General features: G+C 33.3%; 1 protein-coding gene across 7 annotated transcripts in view; it reads right to left on the bottom strand.

Moving 5' to 3' along the window:
- scrib (scribble planar cell polarity protein) overlaps positions 1-22,336 on the bottom strand; it is a 1,177,936-nt gene that overhangs the window by 586,920 nt on the left and 568,680 nt on the right. For all 7 annotated transcript variants that reach the window (XM_090386364.1, XM_090386369.1, XM_090386366.1 and 4 more), the window contains exon 23: positions 20,785-21,582. In XM_090386364.1, coding sequence (XP_090242490.1) covers positions 20,785-21,582 — 798 coding nt within the window. The remainder of the gene's footprint in view (positions 1-20,784; positions 21,583-22,336) is intronic.

The raw sequence follows: 22,336 nt of genomic DNA, 5'->3' as shown, positions 1-22,336 counted from the left end.
AGCTGAGCCTTAAAACTTATTTAGGCTATCAACTTCCACAACAAAAGATGGAAGTCTGTTCCACCAACCAACCACCCGATGGCTAAAAGGCAAACTTCCGCACATCTATCCTACATCTGTCTTTCCTCAATTTAAATTTATGCACTCTCAAATGATTATTCTGAGCAAGAGGAGAAATTCCATCAGCATTGAGCATGCCAAACCATTCAAGGCTATATACACCTCAATCAGATCACCTCGCAGGTGCCTAGTCTCCAAACACTGTAATTTGCAAAATTTAAGCCTTTCTTCGTAAGAGCAACCCTTTGTTCCATTCACTAATCTTGTTGCCCTTCTCTGTACTCGTTCCAGCAGCTCTACATCCTTCTTGAAATGAGGCCTCCAGACCTGTATACAGTACTCTAGGTGTGGCCTGACCATTGCCTTATACAAGTGAATAATCACCTCCTTATCCCTGATGGAAAAATTCCTGTATATCATTGACAATACTCCATGAGCTACTCTTGCAGCCCGTCTGCACTGCTCAGAGAACTTCATATCTGCCTGCACAACCACCCCCAAGTCCCTTTCATTCTCTACCACTGTCAGTGTAGTACCACACAATTGATACGTTGCTCTGGGGTTGCTGTTTCCCATGTGTAGTACTTTACATTTGTCAATGTTAAACTTCATTTGCCACCTCTCAGCTCATCTGCTCAACCTTTCCAGATCCTGTTGCAGCAGCATAGTGTCAGTAGTGTCCTTGACAACCCTGCCAACCTTTGTATAGTCTGCAAACTTGGACATTAAGCTTGATATACCATCATCAAATTCATTTATAAATACAGAAAACAATAATGGACCCAACACTGAGCCCTAAGGGACTCCACTAATAACATTAGTCCACAATGAGCAGTGTCCATTGATTACCACTCTCTGTCTTCTCCCCCTCAACCACCCCTTTATCCATAGCAGCAATTTGCCTCCAATGTCACACTGCTCCAATTTGTGTAGCAGTCTTCCATGTGCAACAGTATCAAAAGCCTTTCTAAGATCCAAGTATATAATATCAAAGCTATTCCCTGCATCCAGTTCTTTTGTGACTGCATCATAGTATCCAATCAAATTGGTCAGGCAAGACTTCCCCTTAACAAAACCATGCTGTGTCCGAGCTATAACTGAAGTCTTGTCTAAATGATCCTGCAGTGCTTCTTTAACCAGTGCCTCCATTAATTTCCTGGAACAGAAGATAAACTAACAGGCCTATAATTACTTGTATTGCCCTTTGATCCTCCTTTGTGAATTGGAGTTACATTTGCACATCTCCAGTCTATGGGTAGCTCTCCTGATTCCAAAGAAGCTCTCATAATTATGGCTAAGAGTTTGCTTACTTCCTTTGCTGCCTCCTTTAATATAACTGGATAAATCCTGTCCACCCCGGGTGCCTTTTTTATGTTTATCTTCAACAATTTCTCCTCCACTTTCCTCTCAGTTATTACAAAATCATCCACCTCACTGCCAGAGTTTAACTACCTCTGGCATTCTCCTCCCTGAATAACTCCTCATGGGTGAATGTGGATGGAAAATACTCATTTAGTTTGTTAGCCACCTGAGCAGGATCATCAACAGTTGAACTATCAATATCCAGTGGACCAATCTAATTCATCCCTTTCCCTTCTAGAGTTTACATAAGTAAAGAACTCTTTGTTGTTTTTCCTTGCATCCTTTGCCTGCCTAATTGGTTACAGACCAGCTTATATCTATCATAGGCTTCCATGTCACCCATTAATTTATATGTATCCCATGCATTTTTCTTCTCTGCCACATGTCTCATTAGTTCATCTGACATCCATTAAGCCTAAACCTTGAACAATATTTCTTAGTTGGTATGTAAAGCCTAGTAGCTTCCAAGATAATTTCTTTGAATGCTTCCCATTTTGAATTTGCTGTTGGTAACATCATCAGTTTGTCCCACCGTATAGAATTTAAAGTCTCAGACCACCGTAGTCACCTTTACAAAAGCAAAAATCCTTCCCTTTTCCCTTTACTTTTGAGTAAATCCCACTTCAGCACACTGTGCTCACTGTCACCTAGTGGTTCCTTTATCTGCAGATTTTTAATGCATGAAGAATCACTACTGATAATCAAATCAAGAGTATTACTCCCTCTAGTTGACTCCTGAACATGCTGATGTAGAAAACAATCATCCAATAAATCCACAAAAGCCTTGCTAGTGTGTGAGTGACCAACCCAAAAATTCCAGTCAATATCTGGGAAATTAAAATCCCCCATTATAAGACTGATTTACTGGCCCACTATTTCTCTGTTCCTTATTATACTCATTAGAGTCATTAGGCCTATAACACACTCCTACTCTCAATTTTGATCTCCCAATGCTTATGTCACACCAAACTGACTTGATACTGCACTCTCCAGCGATGTCAACTGGCATCACTTCCTTGAATTTTATGCGTTTCTTAACTAATAGCATAACCCCTCCTCCCTTCCTATCCTTTCTGTACACATTGTACTCCCCAAATTCCAGTTCTGCATTCCTTATATCTGTGTGACACCACGTCTCTGATATCCCAACAATATCTGCCTTTGATGTTTTTAGCAATACCTCAATTCATCAAATTTATTTACCAAACTCCTAGCATTGGTGTATATGCTAGTATACATGCACCTGTTCCTATTCTTAGCTACCCTAACACAACCCATGTGTTTACTTGTACTGTAATGACTCCCAGCAGTCTCTGAAATACCCTGCATCTTGTTTTCCAGGCTGCTGCTCATTTCAATAGAAGCAGTGCAAGAATCACTTTCACCTCTGCCAGTGGCTACTATTAAACTATTAGTCCTTGTATCCCCCCATGCTAGCAGTTTTCCGACTCACCTAGCACTGCCTCGATAGTATCAGCAAATATTCTTGCACCCTTTCTATTTAAGTGCATCCCATCCCTGTAGAAGCAGTCTCTACTGTTAACAAGTACAGACCAGGCTGAAAAAAATTCTATCCCTTGAGCCTTGCACAATCTTTCCAGGGCCGAATTGATCAACAAGGCTCTCATCATATACTCCCTCCTATCGTGTCTGGATAGAATTGCAGACACTTTCAAATTCAACCCTAATTCAAGGCTTTTTTCCTTTCCTTCATTTAATTTCAATTTCTTTCACAACAAAAGTTAATCTGCCTTACCTCCAAGAAGATTATTATATAAGTAACAATTTCACACCTATCTGTAAGGACTTAAGATTTAAACCTATGATGAAACTTTTGTAGTTAATTTATTATATAACTGGAATCAATTCTGTCAATAATATATCTTGTTCGACTTAAACTTTTCTTTTAAATTCAACTACTGAAATTTAACAAACTGTGTTACATTAACTAACTTGTTTATTCATAGTAATAAAAGTTTATACAATATGCTAAAAATAAAAGTTTATTTGAAGTAAAACAGTATTATGGACATACTTTTAACTATGCCAAGATATAAGAATTGAGTGTAAATCTTTGGGAACCTAAAAAAGGTTGGGCTGTGTGGAAATAAAACAATAGCCAATTGCAATTTAGATAATCTAGAAGTGAGGTTAATAGTATTTTATGGCAGAAAGCCTCAAACTACATAAAATTCAAACTATGACATTTGTTTAGTGCTTTTGCATCATTACTACATAGTTGATTTTTTTAAACAAACTGAAGTTTGTACATTGGCATCATTACTGTAACATTTCATATCATGGACCCCTTCACAAGGAGTTTCCCTCCTTATACTTGAAATAAGTAATGCTTCCCCATTAGAGATGACTACTGTTACTTATTTTCATTGAGTACTACCACTGTTTCAAACAGCTACCACAGACAGCACTGTTTCAAAGTTATTTGGCTTCTCAAGCCAAAACAGTGGCATTACATAATTGAAAATAAGTAACAGTAGCCTTCTCTAATGGGGAAGCACTACTTATATGAAGTATAAGGAGGGCAATTCATGAAGGATTCCACAATATGAGATGTTACAGTAATGATCCAATGTACAAACTTTAGTTTGTCCAAAAAATTCAACTATGTAGTAATGATGCAAATGCACATTTGCATCAGGGAGTGAAGTTAGACCCAAAGAAGTTATATAAAGTTCCTATATTCCAATCAATTTTACAGAGAATGTGGTGGAAAAGGACAAGCAAGCAAGCAGTCTAATGACATGAATTAATTTGAAAATAACAATTATAATAATTAAATTAAATTAATAATGATATAAAAAATGTAATTTTATGAAATGAAATAAATTACAAAAATGTATAAAGTATTATGTGGAGCTATGGTTGACTGGCTGTTTTTCTGTCTTGGCTGTATTAATTTCTGCTACTCAGATAAGAACTAAATTTTTTCTCCTGGGTCGAGGTTTTACCAATGTGTTTTATTTTTTTCTGGATTGCTGCCTTCTACTTCCTTTCACATTGTTTACCTGCTCCATGGAGTAACCAGTGGGATTGTTGTTATTTTGTGACAGCAGCATCCTCTCTTCTTTTCCATTCGCACTGTATTTTTGTTTTTAACAACTGTTATGATCTTAGGCATTTTTATACATTCTATCACTCTGAAGAGGTGAAAACAGTCTCAGTCAAAATTCACTCTTTGTTTTGCTATAATGGCCGAGGTCCAGAAATATTTAATAAAATAAGCCTCTTTGATGATTCTTCTGTCTGTGGATCCAAAAGTTCCATATTTCGCAACACTGAAGTACATGTAGAGCAAGTTCCAATTCCTACCATCTATCCTATTGTATTTAATGTCTTTTATTTATTTTTCAAATTAATTTATATTATTATATATTCCTCAGTTATTTATTCATGTCCATTACATTCTCTGTAAAACTCACTAAAATATAGGAATTTTACATAACTATTCTCCCAGATTTTCTAAATTGTTACTGGCTATTATTTTAATCTCCACCTAGCTCAATTCCTTTAGGTTTCCACTCATTTCTTGTATATACCTTGGCATGGTTAGAGGTGTATACACACACAATATGCTGTTTTATTAAGAACCATGGGCATGCAATAATATTTCATATGTCTGTGTGTGTCTTTAAAACAATTATCTTACATGTATTTAAGTAGATACGCAGTCATTGTTTTAATGGATCAATCTTATTATCATATTCAGTATTGAGAACAACTATAAATTATTTAACAAAATGGCATTCTCTAGTATTCTGCTCTGTAATTATGATTCATTAAGTCAATTATGTTATATATCTTAATTAATCAGAGTGTAACTTTATTTGTATGAAATCATTTGATGAGGGAAAACAAGCCTTAAATCTGAAAATAGTTACTTAACAACAAGTGTATATTTTCTTAATCTTAATTTTAACCATCCATTCAGCTTGAAACAAGGTTCCATAGAAGATCGGAAGTGTAATCTGTAAAGTTTTCATAAATTGGGAATGAGTAAAGAGTTTGTATCTTCTAGTACAGTCGTTCCCAAACTACTGAGATCTACGGACCCCTTCAAAAATGGGGGAAAAAAAAAAAAAAGTTCATGGACCCCCTTCAAAAATGAAAAAAAAACGTTCGCAGACCCCTATATATATATATATATATATATATATATATATATATATATATATATATATATAGTGTGTGTGTGTGTGTGTGTGTGTGAACACTGGGTTTTCTGGAGAAAAAATTTCAAAGTGTTATATATTTAAAACAACTGAACATTATTCTTATTTTTACATAAATATATAATAACTTTAATTATCATCAATTTGCTATTCACAGAACGAATAATTTGACCACTTCCAGGGGGTTATTTTGCAGACCCCCTGGAACTGGTTTTAGTTAACCATATATTTTCAATTGAGTTAAGGGGTTTGGTGAAAAAACTGGCCACTAGAAACACAATTTTGAGAATTCGTAACCAAATAATAACTTATTTTGCTTTTTGACATTCTGTGATGTTGTCTAGTTGAAACAGCCAACTAACGAGCTTCTCTATTTGTTTTTCTGCACTGAAGGCTAGCAAAAAACATTTTTTAATCCTGGCCATGGAGTAAAAGGCCAGATACACTAGTGGTAATTGTTCAACAAAATGACTTAAATTTTAAAATAAAATATCTATTAAAGTGACTGGTAAATTCTAGTTTTCCTTCAGTATCACTTTGACTTTCATCTGTATCATTGCTTTTATTGATGTCTGGCCATAAAAAATAAAAGAAAATGTTCTTTTGCTTTGTTAAACCTCTTCATGCGTAAGTTATGAAGCACTCTAAAACATGAATTTAAAATTAGAGCTTTTTTAATTGTCCAATCATTGAGCATGCTGGCTTCATGTTTGGTCATAGTCTTACAATGATAATGCTTCACTTGTGTCAGATGTCGTTTACATTTTCTCCCCCCCTGCCATTATCCAATTGATGAAACTTGTGGGTTCTTGTTTATTACAAGCTTTTCTTGTCAACAATGAAGATAACATCCCCCATGTGGACATTAATAAACAAGTTGTAATAATATGGCTAAAGGGATGTGTAAGTGCATCAGATGGTGTGTTTATTTTAAAAAAATTAAAAATATGTTTTCAATATAAAAAATGGATTTTTCACAGTTGTGTTCAAAATACACTCCAAATAAATTTGGATTCAAAAAGTGAATAATTTTGAATTATTTCATGCCTTCATTACAAGCATAATATTGGTGGAGAAAATCTATTAATGTGCCTATTAATTTTATATTTTTATTAAGGTTAGTAGAGGATTAATAATGTCAATACAGCATTGGCCTTTATAGAACATAATCAGATTGGAAATCCTCCATAAAGCATCCCCAAACACTAATAGTCCACTACCTTTGATTTCAGTGGACCTGAAGAAAAATAATGGATTATTTACTAATGGAAAGAATATCATCTGTGACAGGTTCTTCTTATATAGAAATACAGAAGTGAATATGCACATACAGTAGCCACTTTGTTAGATAACACCTAGCCTTTTCATGAAATGTGGCACCCTTTCATTAACAGTAGCATCATGTGTTAATACCATGTGATTAAAGCAGATGGCCATATATGTAGGATTGCTGTATGTGCACAATTCAGCATGAGAATAGACAAGATGAAAGATTTATAACCAAAGAGGCATTTCAGAATGTACAACTTGTATTAACATGCAATGGATGGTGTATTGCAGCCAACCACCTAACCAGCTTCCACTCCTGGCAGTAAAAACAAAAATATATATGGTTGAGTGGGCTCAGGAACATCAAACTGGACAGTGGAGAATTAGAAAAATGTTGGGAGGACCAAAATATGGTGAAAATAGCACAAGTCCAAGGAGCCATCCTGCCAGTTATTAGCAATACAAGTTGGTGGTGGCAATGTAACTGTGTGGGAAGTGTCTTCGTTGTGCACCTTGATACCAACAGAGAAACAGCTGGATGGCTGCAGTTTATCCATCTGGGTTCTTCCAATGGGATACTGTGCTCTGTCAAAAGACCAAAATTGGATCTCAATCCAAATGAGCATTAATGGAATGGAACATGCTATCTGGAGTAGAGCATAACCATTAAATTTACAACAACTGTGGGAAGCAGTTGGGTTAAAATAGACTAGCTAGATACTTGTGGAACAATGAACTTAGGATTTTCTGGGGACTAAAGGGAGAGGACCTACTTGCTATCAAGTAAGTGCAATTAATAAAGTAGCCACTTAGTGTATATATAGATTACTATATATCTATATATATAGATTACTAAGAAATACTGGCTGCTTTTAACTCCAATAGTGCCACGAGTGGCAAGGCTAAATGAAAAGTCAGTGGTCATGTCTCTCAATTGTGTGTTCTAAGAATGGTTTCTGAGAATCCATTCATAGAATGCTTAATTGAGAAAAAACTTTCACTTCTATTTGAGACTGACTGACTCAATCCAGTTCAAGAAAACTCAAATCAGTCTCTCATTTCACTGACAGAAATAGAAAGGATTAGAACCCATCCTCTCCAAATGGGTAGCAACTGACATAATTACTGCTGAGACACTAGCTTGAGCAGTGACTGGAATGGTCCCCTCCCTTCCCATAGGAAACTGCATGAGCAAAAATATTGTTTTCCTGGGCTGATGGTTCTGAATATATTTTTAAAACTTTATTTAAAATAAAGTTTTAAATGTATATAATGAAGGGTAACCCAAAAGTAAGCATAGAGCTGCACATGTTGAATCTCATACACTGTTTCTCACTTTACAGTAGTATTTAAAGTGTGTAATACAATATCAAGCCAACTTTTGAAGAAGTTCTTGTAATATGCAATTGAAGCACTTAATACAAGCTTAGTTTGCTCAATGCTACACAGACTGAGGCTGTGCTCTAAATTTCTTAAGCTTTTAAAACTTTTTTACTCCACCAAGCATTTCACATACAGTGAATATTGTTTTATCACTGGGGTATCATTCACTTATGATGGCCACATTCCCAATGACGAAATTCCAAAAAAGGGCTGTAATCTAGTATGGGGATCGGCATACATTTTAAAAAAAATATACAATATACTTTTCTATTAGAATGGTGCTTTGTTTGAAGTGTATGGTGCAATACTGTTTTATAGCTCTCGTAACTATAAATGGCTAACAATGTGAATAATGGTATCAGTGGCTAACAATGTGAATAATGGTAAGTGGAACTGGATTGAAATGTTATGGAAGTCTGAAAATGCTAAAACTGCTCAAGAAAGAGCAAACTGATATAAATGGTACCTCATTTCTAAGCAGGCTGTTGATGTACCACATCTGCTACTTAGCCATGAATATTAAAAAGATTGACCAAGGTGTGCACATGCATGTAAAGGAAAACAAGTTGGCTGCAAAAGCAGCCAATTTTCAGAGAGTTTACAGGTATATAATATTCAGGAAAAATACAGTGCAAACCATAGGCCAATGCAATGCAAAAAAAAAAAAAAAAAAAAAAGAAAAAAAAAAAGCATGATGAACTGTCTACGTTTGTGGCGTATGAACATAAAAGGAACAAAAACTAACAAAAACTAAACTCATTACTATATGCCTTTCAACAAACTGAAGGCTGTGATAATGAAACTATTTGACTTTACCATATTGTTTGATTTTTCTTAACTTTTAGTTCAGGCTGTATTACTGAGGTTTGACTATAAAATGAATTTCATGTGGTTTCTAGAAGAAGAGGAATGATTATAGAAAGGACATGTTGGTATGTGTTTCCACTTGTAGCAAGGATATTTTCAAAATCAGGCAGTCTTGTACTAGCAGAAATGAAGAGAAATGAGTGTTGGCATAAAATTGCTTGAAAATTCCAAGAGCAGAGAATAATATCAAATTTAATGTGAAGTTAAAGCTGCAAATCGGACACTTCACACGTTAAAAAGACAATGAGGATGAATTAATGGTCAACAGCATGAATTCTGAATTGCAAAAAATGATTAAAAGAGAGAGAGAGAGAGAGAGAGAGAGAGAGAGAGAGAGAGAGAGAGAGAGAGAGAGAGAAGATGCACATGATGATGGACAACAGATTGCACAATCACCATTGAGGCTAGTGAAAATTCTGAAAAAAGGTCAAATTGGTTCGTACAGATATGTAATCATCTGCAAGAGCAACAGTTAAATTAAGATAAAGAAAGATTCACTTGAAAGAAAACTTAAACACAAGGAAAGCTTCTCCTGCAAATAATTATGTAAAAACACAAACACATAATATTTTCAGATCTAAGGGAAAGAGTGGATAAAATAAATTGGAGAGGGGGGAGGAGTGACTTGTGATGAATTATGGTTTTCCCAATGTGACCTGGAAACTAAGTGTCAAAGTCTGCAATATAAAATTCCAGCATCCTTGAGTCCCAAGAAAGAAATTCATGTGAAAATCCCAAGTGAGGATAATGATTTGTTCCTTCGACATCACTGGTGTTATGTTCATGTAGAGTTCATCCAACAAGGTCAAACAGTAAATAAGGATTATGATATCTGCCATAGTAGAGTGGTCAGTCACAAGGGTGTACAAGTACACATGCTTTGAGCGACTGGTTCAAGTTCACGTAACTACTAAAATACACTGCTTGTCCCAGAGTATAAACAGAAAATTTATTTATGTAGAAAATAAAAAGCATCTGAGAAATAAATTTTGTGCAATGCAAAAGGTGTGAACTGTTTCACCACAGCATTTCTCCAGTTCAAAGTATTTTCAGTAAAACTGTGCTATTACCCAGCTCGATAACCCACATTATCCACCAGACAGTCTGAAGGACTCTTGTCTCCAAAAATAAATGCATGTTTAAACTTGCAAATTGGATATAATGGGAATGTGCTTTAATGAGATATTCTAAACCCTTGTTATAGTGAATTCACTGAATTTTTATAAAAGTATAGAATTAAATTTTAAAGTTAAAATTTTCAATTTTAATGCTTTTTCCCTTATGTAAATGGTGCAAAGAATCTGAGGAACAAACACAAAAACATGAATACACATAAAAACAGAACCAATCATTAGCTATTTCCAAAGAAAGACAATCTCTCTTATGACGCCATAAACAAAGCTGCACATAGACTATTGCAATATATTAATTGGACAACCAAATAAAAACAAACGCAATGCATATAAATTCAAAAGGTTTCAAAAACAATTCCCATTTTTAGAACCAGAAACAGGAATTAATGGTTGCATCACTTTGAAAATTCCACAAAGACATTTCAATGATTACATGTAGGCAATAGGAAGAATGTAAGCAGTAAAACATTAGGTGCAAGCAGCCCAGTGGCTAAATGGGAATCACATCAATTGGATGTAAGGTAATTACACCCAATTGCATGACAGTTCGGTATATGAGAATTTGGTGCATGATTTTGCTGTATATAACAATTTGGTGAAAGACAACTAACAGCTACAAAAATTTAGTTTATTACATACAGACCAGAAATTAAGAAAATCAATGTCCTCATGGCTATGCAGTGGTTTCAAAATTTATCATCCATTTCAGAGGTCTGGGTTTGAATCCTGTTGATGATGGGAGGAATTTCTAAACGTCTCTTCAATCAGCACTGTTACCCATTCTCATAAGCAGGTTGGAAAGTGTGTATGTGCCTATTATCATTCAGTCTTCTGCATGACTATACTATCCATATCGTAACAGCTTTACAATATGGATGGTCATGATGAAGATATTTCTGAAGTTAAATTGCAGGTCCCAGGTATATGCATCTGCTAGATAATGTACTATGATGGTTGGATCCCATCCACCATTATGCGATTCGGATTGGCACTGGAGGATTATGAACATTGCCTGTATGTTGAAACTAATGACAAAACTGTATGCAAACTGTCTTTTGCACATAAACAAGTAATCCATGCTGCTATTCTAGGACCATGCAAGTATCTGGAGGCCCAGATACTTGCATGGTCTTTTTTTTTTTTGGGGCCTTCCTTTGAGTCCCCCCCCCCAGAATTTAACCAAATCTGGAAGGGCTCTACAAATCTTTCAAAAAGAGCCCAACATAAAATCAAGTATCTGGGGGCCCAGGTACTTGCATGGTCTTTTTTTTTGGGGCCTTCCTTTAAGTTCCCCAGAATTTAATTGAATTTGGAAGGGCTCTACAAATCTTTCTAAAAGAGCCAAACATAAAATCATGAAAATCCATTTGCTAAAAGTCATGTTATTCCATGTTCTTACAAGGATGAATGGACAAAGAAATATTGCCAGATTTTTTACTGCTCCAATTTTAAGGAAATTTAGAAGGGCTCAAAAAATCTTCCAGAAAGAGCCAAATATAAAATTTTATAAAAATCCATTCACCAGGCACCTAGTTATTACATGCAGAGAGATAGAGACAAAGAGATAGGTGGATGACAATAAGTGGTTTATGCATATATGCTAACACACCCAAAAATGAAGGTGGTTAGCACACTCTAACTGAAAATATGAACCATACCATGATGGCTAATTTAATAATTTACAGCATGGCATGTTAAAAGTTTTGCTTTGTCCATACACTGAATTGCTATGCACCAAACTGTCTCTTAGACCAAACTGTCATGCACTGAATTGTTGTATTTGGTGAACTGTCTTGCATCGAACTGAAATAGCCCGAGCTAAATGTGGCTTAAAGCAAGTATTATAATCAGACTATGAAACATTCCAAAGTGCACAAATTGCCTTCAACACAAATAATCATTATCAGACCCTAAATGCGAGGAGCAATAGAGACTTTTTATGACATGGTAAATTGCTTTAAAACTTGCTAGTTATAAGGGAAATCTTGTAACCAGGGTACCATCTAAAAGGCTTCATGGGGGTTGTCTAAATACAATGACCAGTTGTTTCTTTGAACTCCCATACACAAAACACTGTTTGGAATGGTGGTGAAAACATGTTGTCTGAACCCTGGAGTAATGGGCCATAGCTCTTCAGTGATTACTTGATCCACTTGAGGACCGAAGATACTGTCTTCAATCTGATTCCATCTCACTAATGTTTGGAGGAGGTAGATAAGTAGTGTTGGCTAAATTATTGTCCAAAGTGATACAAATCTTTGAGTTCTCAGAAGGAACTCTTAGCAGGAACTAATATTTTATCATAACCTAATAAAAGTTGTTTAATTAATTTAAATTTCTGTATTTGTTCTTTAGATTTTGCACATAGATCCTAGCTGTTCTTTCCACTAGTTAGAAACGTTCCTTAAAGTAAAATTTTTATATCTGTTATTTCCTATTTTTGTGGATATCTATAAAAAATAAATTACCACACTTATATGTAGTGCATATAATTCACCTTAATTTTAAAATGTTGACAAGTATTAATATTATATATATAAACAATACCTTGTGCACCTCTGATTTCTTTTCTCAAGTCCAGTTAAGATTTCCATTTCACTCTTGCATGCTGCTTGTAAACTATCCTCCCTCTCCAAAATGTTGAAGTAGTTTGGCACGTCATTACTGATGACATTATTTCTCCTGTTATGCTGACACTCATGAAAAACTTTTTCTAATAATTTTTCCAAGAGTATAGCATCAATTTTTCCAGCACATTTTGCCAATTATATTATTTGGTTTGGCTAAACCAGATATTTCCATGTATCACAAAGAAAGAGGATTTCATACATACAAATCAAATTTATGCTGACATATTCAAATTAACATTAAAATATTTTAACATATATCATGTGCTAATGTAAACTGTGTGGGTTTTTTTTTTTTTTTTTTTTTTTTAAGACTGATAGTAAATAAGCCTGGCTTTCTTGAATTACTCGGCTTTTATTAATATTAAACACTAAAATAAATGTGATATTAAATTATTTTAAATATATGAATTATTTGTTCTGTTGATTAAAGAAAGAGCAGTACAAATACATTATATAGCTATCTAAACATTTGACCCAACTTGCAAATATAAAATGTGGTGCATTATTAACACAGAATAAATTGTGATATTCTTCATTATTTGCTGTTCTTTAATTCTTCATGTAGTATGCAATATATCAATTTTGATATCAAATAAACAATTACAATTAGGCACCACTCACTCTCCTGGAATGACCTTTCCCCTCACCCACACAGGAAGCACTTTTCAATTAATACACATTCATTCATTTCAATTATTTCTGAAGTAGAAGTAAGGAATGCCCTATAATTTTAGGTCTACCATCTTAAATTATTTTTAATACAATCAGGAAATCTCATAATAAAAATAGTTTCACCAATCTATAAAAACAAACATTTAACTGTTAATTATATCATGAGGTATTAAATGTCCAGGAGTTTTCAACTGGTTTTAGAACAACAAAACATTCTTAAAGTAAGCTACCTAAATTCAGTAAATGGTTTGTAACTGGTAAGATCAAATTAAACTACATTACAGAATGGTCTTCTCCGACACTTATGGTTTTCAATGATTAAAATTTTGAGGTAATCTACAACACATAATTACAATCACTGAGGCAACCAGTGAGTAGTACTACAATTTTTTTTAAAAATAACTATTCTGGATGTGCACTCTATTCAATTTGATTTATGTCACTAAGTAATTATGGCCCATGGAAGAGTTATTATGTGTAACTGAACACAACTGCCCATGTTACTTTGGCTAAAACTAAGGTGGATATTCTACAGATTCAGACGATAAAGCCAAGATTCAAAACAAATAAATCAAGCCTAAATCTAATCACCTCATACTAACACTCAAATTAAAAGTAACTTGCCATAAAACTTATTCTTTTCCATAGTATAGTGTTGGATTTTTTTGCATTACACTTCTCATGGTTTATATTTTTGCACTGTTTGTTGGGCTTGGAAAGTAAGTACAGGTCTTGAGCAGGGGCTGGCAACCTTTTCCATCATATAAGCTACTTTAAAATAAACAAGGTCTTGAGCTCTACCTATAATAATTTTCAATCAAGTGTGTCTCTATATAAAATAATATATGCTGGTTGTAGAATTGTTATATTTTATTATAGAAAACAATTTTTTATAATAAAAATGCACTAAATAGATATATAAAAATAAAAAAAAATAATAAAAAACTAACTTAAAATAAAATTTGGTAAGTAATTAAAGAGATTTTTGACACTGGCGTTTTCCAAAAAATTATATTTTTATGAACTAAAATCAATTACAATGGCCACCTGCCAGCCTCTGGTCTAGAGTTCTGAAGGACATTATAAGTATGATGGTCATCTGACACAGATTTAAATTTATTATTAGCCCATTCGATGATTTGATAAAATTTTATCCTTTAATAAAGAAATTGTATCCATTACTGAAGCATGTGCTATAATGAAGTTCTTAGACATTTTATCTAGTTTTTTAAGCATACAGGCCTGTACAGGTCTTCGGGGTGGTGAGGGTGGAAAGGAGGGACCAACTTTGGATGGGTCAGAATCCTAGTCAAGTAATATAACTTCTGTGACTAGGAATAGCATCCTGTATATCTAAATGAAATGAAATCAACAATGACAACTAAACATAAGGTAGCGAAGAAATATTCTCTCCCTAAAATCTCAGATAACTTATGCCCTTCATATGGTGAATATAAGTAATATACAATTTATAGTAGAAGATAATTAGTTTTCCTTTGTTATTAATATTCTGATTACCTAAGTTAGGGTTTCTCCCAAACCCACCACTTTTATGATTTTTAACCTCATGTTCCTCACATTCTTATGGCATAATCTGTTAGAAAGGAGTTGTTTATAATGGACAAAAAAGGATAGGTTACAATATGGAACAAAGCTGACAAAACTGCATAACTTATGGGCTAAAACCATATCTGAATGGTATACAATTGTTAATTTTTTTAATCATAAAGATATTATTCATTTAGAGACACTTAAACTGTGACCATTACTTACTGAAATCAGTAGAGTTTGGGAGCAATAATCCACTTAAAATTCAGTTGCTGAACAATGTTATTAAAATACAGAATTTAATTAATTTTGCAATTAATTAAAAATGCATATCTGCACAAACCTTGCTTGTGCAGATATGCATTTACCCTTTGTGGTATGTTCGATGCAACTCTGTAGGGAATATGTATTTTGGTGGTACAAATTCAGTTCTCGTTATTTTTCTTCTGTTCATGTAGGTGTGTGGGGGGCAGCTGTTTGCACAAGACATCCATGAGGGCATCCTGCAAATAAGAATTCAGAAAATTTTTGAAAAAACCTTTGTTACATGCCATGCTACTAACTGCTGCTCAGTGACCACTGCTGTACTTCACCTTATGACTGTTGCTGTCATACTGAAATGCCTTCTGCCACCTGTTTAAAAATGTCTTACTCTATATTTGATGACATCAAGTGCTGCATTTGCCATACTTACAAAGAGATGCGGGGTTAAAAAAATAATAGAATGATATTTTAGATATATGAAATAACTACTTTTGATTATTTGGTAAATGAAGAAGCTGAAGACATCAGTAAGAGAAAAACAAAGAGATGGAAGGTATTTTGGCCACTATTACTAAAAAAGATGGAAAATAAAAAGTATGAAAAGACAAAGGAAACCAGAACTGAAATTTGAAAGCTGATAGGAAAATAGTGATGCAGTGGTTACAAACTATCCAGTGGTCATAATTCAATGAAAAATTTCCAAGATTGGAAAATGGCATTAACTGTACTGATATATAAAATGGAAATAAAGCTGAATGTGGAAATTTGCACCATGTAAAAAAATCTATGCAAGTATCTCAGAGAAAACAGAAGCATTCTGAATGTAACCTTGGTGAAGATTTATGTTTTAGCAAAAAGAGTGAGAATGCTAAGATCAAATATTCTCACTAAGATGAATTATATGTAAAAAGGCCATGGGAACATAACAAGAATCTGTATTTAGAATTTGTCAAACTTGAAAGAGGATGAGAAACCATTTCTTTTAAATTTTAGAAAAATATAATATCAAGGATAATCTTTTAAAGGGAATAAGTAGTCTGTATAAAAATGGAAAACTGCAGTGAGGATTGAAAGAAGCACTGAAAGATGTTTTAAGGTTAAACTTAAAATGAGACATACCTGCCCTTTATTGTCCCTTCTTTTTATAATTATCATTACCCATTTAGTAAAAGTTACATACACAGAAATGTTTAATGTCAGAGATGTAAAAATTGGATCATTACTAAATGTGGATGGTAATATGGTGTTAAACAGTAGCTTTCAACGCTTTAAGAATCTCTGAATTGGATAAAGAATGTAGAGTATTTGGCATGAAAATTAAGCATCTGGCATGAAATTGGCAGAATTTGATTGGCAAAAACAGAAGTTATGAAAAGCTGGGAGAGAGGCAGAAAATTTAGAGTGTATACTAAATAACTAAAAAATGGAACACATTTGTAATTTTGTGTATATCTAAAAACAGCCCTTAATGAAAATGGAAGATTAGACAATGCAATAAACAATAGAATAAGTAACACATGAAGTGTAGGAAGCTAGTGAAATATTAGCAAAATAAAAATATTTATAACACAGTGTTTAAGCCTAATTTAATCTACTGGAGCTGAGAGGGATAAGAAAGGAACTGATAAAACATTAGAATCTTCAAAAATGAGAATTGTAAGAAAAATAAATGCAACTAAGAAGCAATAGTCTTGCCATTGCTTCTTAATTGTATTTTGCAAATCAGGAAAGAACAAAAAATCTTGGGATAACAAATATCTAATCAAAGTTAAGCAAATGAAACTTAAAGTGGTATGGGTGTGTGCAGAACGGCAGGGAGAAGATTAGCTAAACCGATATTTGAAGCAAAAATGAATGATACTGAGTTCAGTGGATGACCAACAAGGTCAACTGATGGTGCCAAGCAAGCATTATTTAGAATACATGGGACTTACTCTGGCTGGGATAAAAGATTAACAGAAGGGAAGAAAACAAGTTAACAGAAGACCTATACACCCAATGGGTATAACAGATTTGGATGACAATTAACAATTGTAGTATGTTCATCAGAATCCAACAAGATTTTTAACAAATCATCTTCCTTCAAAGAGATTTTTAATTAAATTTCAAAACATTTTCCCACCTTTCAGATAGTTATTTTCCATCTCTTTGCCAAAATCATCCTGTGATTTTTCTTTAGCTTCTTTTACATATATCTTAGCCCTCTTGCACTTCTTTTTACATATATAAATGCCATTTTTAATGACATTTAAAAGTCTTGAACTACTATTTATTTCTTAATCAATTAGAAAGATCCTGGTAAAATATTTCCCACTGGTTCTGACATTTTCAATAAGAACTTCCAAAATGCTATGTTATACCAACTTAATATTTAGTAAAGGTACCACAAAAATTATACTAAATAGAGACAATATCGTGGAATGGAGAGAGAGAGAGAGAGAGAGAGAGAGAGAGAGAGAGAGAGAGAGAGAGAGAGAGAGAGAGAGAGAGAGAGAGAGAGAGAGAGAGAGAATTCAATTGCATATTGAATAATAATAATATCTATTCTATATAGAATGAAATGAAAACAATAATTTTAAAATGTAACAATCCCCCCTAATGTAAATTTTATATAATTCCTCTCAAGATTATATTCTATATAATAATATCAAGGTAACGGTAACAATGACTCAGAGCCTTACATTAACAATGTACAAAAAAAAGCAATTATACATCATGCTATTTGCTTTGGTTAAATTTATTAAAAATAAGATATCATTTCAGATGATAAAAGTGCAAACCAAGCCTAAATCTAACCACCCTCAAACATAACAAAATTCCTTATGGACAACATTCTGTTTAAAACAGAAGAGGGGAAAAAAAAAAAAAAAAAAATCTGATGAAAAAAAAAAAAAAAAAATCTGATGGAAAAAAAAAAATTTGTCCCAATCAGATGATTATTCATTTGCAAAGAACTCACTTGTGAATCAAAACAAGATTTCAAAAGTGTAAATCTCAGTTTTATGCTCAATCACACTTCATGTGTGTATACTTCAACTAGGAGAACATTATGTAATTTCAACTTACAGTACATAACCTAAATCTACACCATATTTAAATTTGACCACCATTTAAAGTATATATAACTAACAACTACTAATACAAACAACATGTTGTGGTAAAGGAATTAGTTTAAAATGAGAAACTCTGTGTATTGAAGAATACATCAACAGAAATCAGATAAAGAACTAAATTAATTTAAAAAATTAACTGATAGGAACAGTAGCACATAGAATACAATTATTCCTTATACAAATGCCAATCTGTTTTTAACCAGTACAAGATAATATCAGTTCCCTGCTTCCCACAACTTTCTATCCAAACAAGTTTTTGGCAATTGTGTTTCACTGCTTTTTGTAAAAATTCTTTATATGGCTAATGCATTACTTTTACCGTGCTGTGTCAATTATTATATGTGTGCTCCCTTCAAAAACTGCCATTGGTGCATTTGACATCACTTGTGTGTGTGTTTAAATGTGTATCCTCACCATATTTTTACATTGTGTTTTCCCCACTGATGAAAGAACTAATCACCAGCAATGTCAGCCAAAATTTTATTACAAACGGTAGTCCTGTTTTTATTACGTGATGTCAGTTAATATCAGTTCATCTGTGTGTGTTTGTATATTTATTTCCATTTATCATTTTTTTTCTAACGCTTTCCAGTCTCTCACCCCCCCCACCTCCCTTGTCAAAGTTCTGGTTACAGGATTCCAAATATATTCCAATAACTTAACTTAAAAAGTTTAAACAACTTTAGGTAGTCAAGGGGTTACATTTTCTAGTAGTAGCAATCAAACAAACTTATAAAAAAATATGGTAAATGCATTTCAATTTACTTAAATTCTTATATTAATTCTTCATCACTGATGACATATTTTTTTATAACTATGAATTACTTTCATTAAACTAATTCCTTCCCTATACTTTGCAACAGCAAGTAAAGTCACCATTAGTTGCATGGGGGTAACTAACAAATTTAGCCAGTAAACATATCAGTGCATACATGACAATCTATTTTCACAATGGAGGTTGGCCGCATGCAAGTTTTTAAAACTAAGCACATGTGTGATGTATAAGCAATAGACAATTTTAATGACTTACATTGCCTGACTAATTAAATGTGAATCGTAGAAAATTATAACATTTTGTTTCATATGTTTTATTGCTGTAATATTTTTTATTTACCAATAGCTGATGGCTTACAGCATGGAAAAATTAACATTACAGTGTTTGTAATTTTAATTCTCTGGACAGTCAAAATAGAAATAATGGTTAATTCATTTGTATGGCTTGCAATTACATTAATGAGTCTGGAATATACATTAATAATTACCTGATTTTTTTGGCAAGATAACACCTTTACCAGCCATTTTAAATAAACAAAAGTTTATTATGCATCCAAATGCATCTGATAATTTTATTCACATTGAAAGCAAAACTTTTAATATTCTTCTCTTCATATAAATAATAATCTCATCAAAATGTTGCCTAAAGTGCTAATGTCTCTTCTAATCTGTCTCAGTGGATGCAAAATTTATATGAACTGCATTATCTAGAATAGTGACACCAACTTGCTTCACTCCTTCCATAGACTATAACAGTGCCTTTATATGCTGTCACAAAGTACAGAGTATGTTAGTGCTCTTTAAGTATTCATATCTAATATTAACTTAGTAAACACAGATGTTTCTAAAATCTTTCTTTGGAAATCTTTTACAAAAAAAAAAAAAAAAAAAGATTTTCTAATATAAAATAAACTTAAAAGATACTAAATAGAACCAAATCAGCATTCTCAAATAGCAGTAACTGAAGCTACTACATTAGTTTTGTTTCATAAAAATTACTGCAACAATGAAAGATGCTTGCAAATAAACTAATTTTCTGACATTAGATAATTATAGAATGTCTTAAAGTGACAACAACTAATTTTCTGTTATTGTATAGAGGGAAAAAAAGTATATTCCCTGATCTGAAAGTTCATTTAAACAATCTTAAATTATTTTATTAATTAATAACCCATATAAGTGTTCCCCCACCATTTTTTAAGGGTAATAGATGCTGTTAAAAGTGAATGGTAAAATTCAAGAAAAAACAGAACTTTTCATAGTCTAATCCAGGCGCCCTTTAATTTATTATTCTGTTAAATAAGTTTCTAAAACGTATTTGTTTATGTATATAGAAAAATTAAATTAATAAGTAAAATCAGTTTTAAAATTCATATTTACATGATTACAAAACTATGTTTCTATTCATAGCAATTAACATTCTCTTTTTCTTTTCTTCAGAAATATATTTAGGGTAATTAAAACTGACACTTCTGTTTATCACCACTAATATCCACAGCATCAATTAGGAAGAACTAACCTCCTCAAGTGAAGGTGGTAATGCAAGCCTGTTGTGTGTCACTCTAGTTGTTGTTGTTTCTGTATAAGTGGACTTTGTTAACACTTCAGTAACTTTACCCAAAGTCTTCGGTGCTGGAGGAAGGTCTGGACCAATAGGTACGTATGGTTCAGGTTGCTGTACAGTAACAGTCACTAAAGGTCCTTTTGGTTTATTGTTTGTGCTTGATGACAGGGACTGAACAAGTGCATTTTCTGATATGGGCTTAACAGAGTTTTTCATCTGTACTTCACAGGAATTTACAGAAACAGATGGCTCTGAAGTCACTATATAAGCATGACTATATGTACTAGAATTTTGAAAGGGTGCAATATTGGTTGATGAACCTGTTGGTGTTGATGTCATATCTGGTTTAAAAGTTGAAAATGGGCTAGTCTGTACTCCTTGTTTGTGCTGAGGCTGATGAGATGAAATAGTGACATAGTTATATGGCACTCCTGATGACGTCACTGTCGCAGCAGTTGTAGTTGGTGTTGTAACACATGATGTACTAGGTGGATTACCACAATTTGAAGAAGGCATAGTAACAGATGCAGCAAAAGGTTCGCTTCTAAGACCAGGTAGTTTGGTATAAATGGAATAAGTTGGCTTTTTCTCTGTTACACCTGGAGATAATTCTGGTTTCTTGTAACTACCCACATATGAAGGCCTGTTGGCCATATAAGAGCTTGATGAATAAATGTTCAAGTATGGTCGTGGGAGACCTATTGTCATGGATGATTTTCCCAGCTGGTCACTACTCTGCTCTTCATCTGAAATCTGAAAATAATAATAATAAAAATAAAAAAATCACAAAATAATCTTACTCTATAGAACTATACTTATTTGAACTGATATTCTGTTTTCTGTGAAATTCATGCTAAGAAAAAAAATTAAGACAGGTGCAGTACAAATATAATTTATCCACTTTTTTCACAAAAAATACTTCCAATTACAATGATTTTTACAGGGAAGATGTACACACATACACATGACAAATATGACAACTTCATCAGAGTTAACTATTAACTGCAATTTGCTTCTGCCAATGTTGAAACAGGAGTTGTGATATACAACGTTGACAAGAACTTTTCTTTATAATGTCATTGTAATGCTAAAAATGATGTCCAAGTAACTCTTCGCTTCATGCTTCAGTAGTTCAAAGAGATGCGCTACATGGGCAACATTTTAGAGATGACATTCCAAATCTAGTATATTATTAGCCATATCGGGCAAGGAAACCTGAGGCTTATGCTACACCAGCCAAAAAAAAAAAAAAAAAAACTGAATTACCGTGTGTATGAGAGAGAGAGAGAGAGATGTAGGGGGCACTAAGACTAAGTTATGTCAAGGGTTTAAGTATAATTAGCTTTGTATACAATATATCTAAAATGTATCACATAATACTGACTCTACTCGCAAAATCATACCCGAATTCAATAAATAAAGAACAGAAAACCCAATAGGGCAAAGATATCTGCATAAAAACTGCCCCAAAACTCCTAATTTCATTTCATAAATACTTTCAATTCTA

The sequence above is a fragment of the Mastigoproctus giganteus genome, chromosome 12 (genome assembly GCF_048544385.1).
Source record: "Mastigoproctus giganteus isolate SK-2022 chromosome 12, ASM4854438v1, whole genome shotgun sequence".
In the NCBI taxonomy this organism is placed as follows: Eukaryota; Metazoa; Arthropoda; class Arachnida; order Uropygi; family Thelyphonidae; genus Mastigoproctus; species Mastigoproctus giganteus.
The sequence above is the reverse complement of the archived record's forward strand: the minus strand, read 5'-3'. Positions and strand labels throughout refer to the sequence as shown.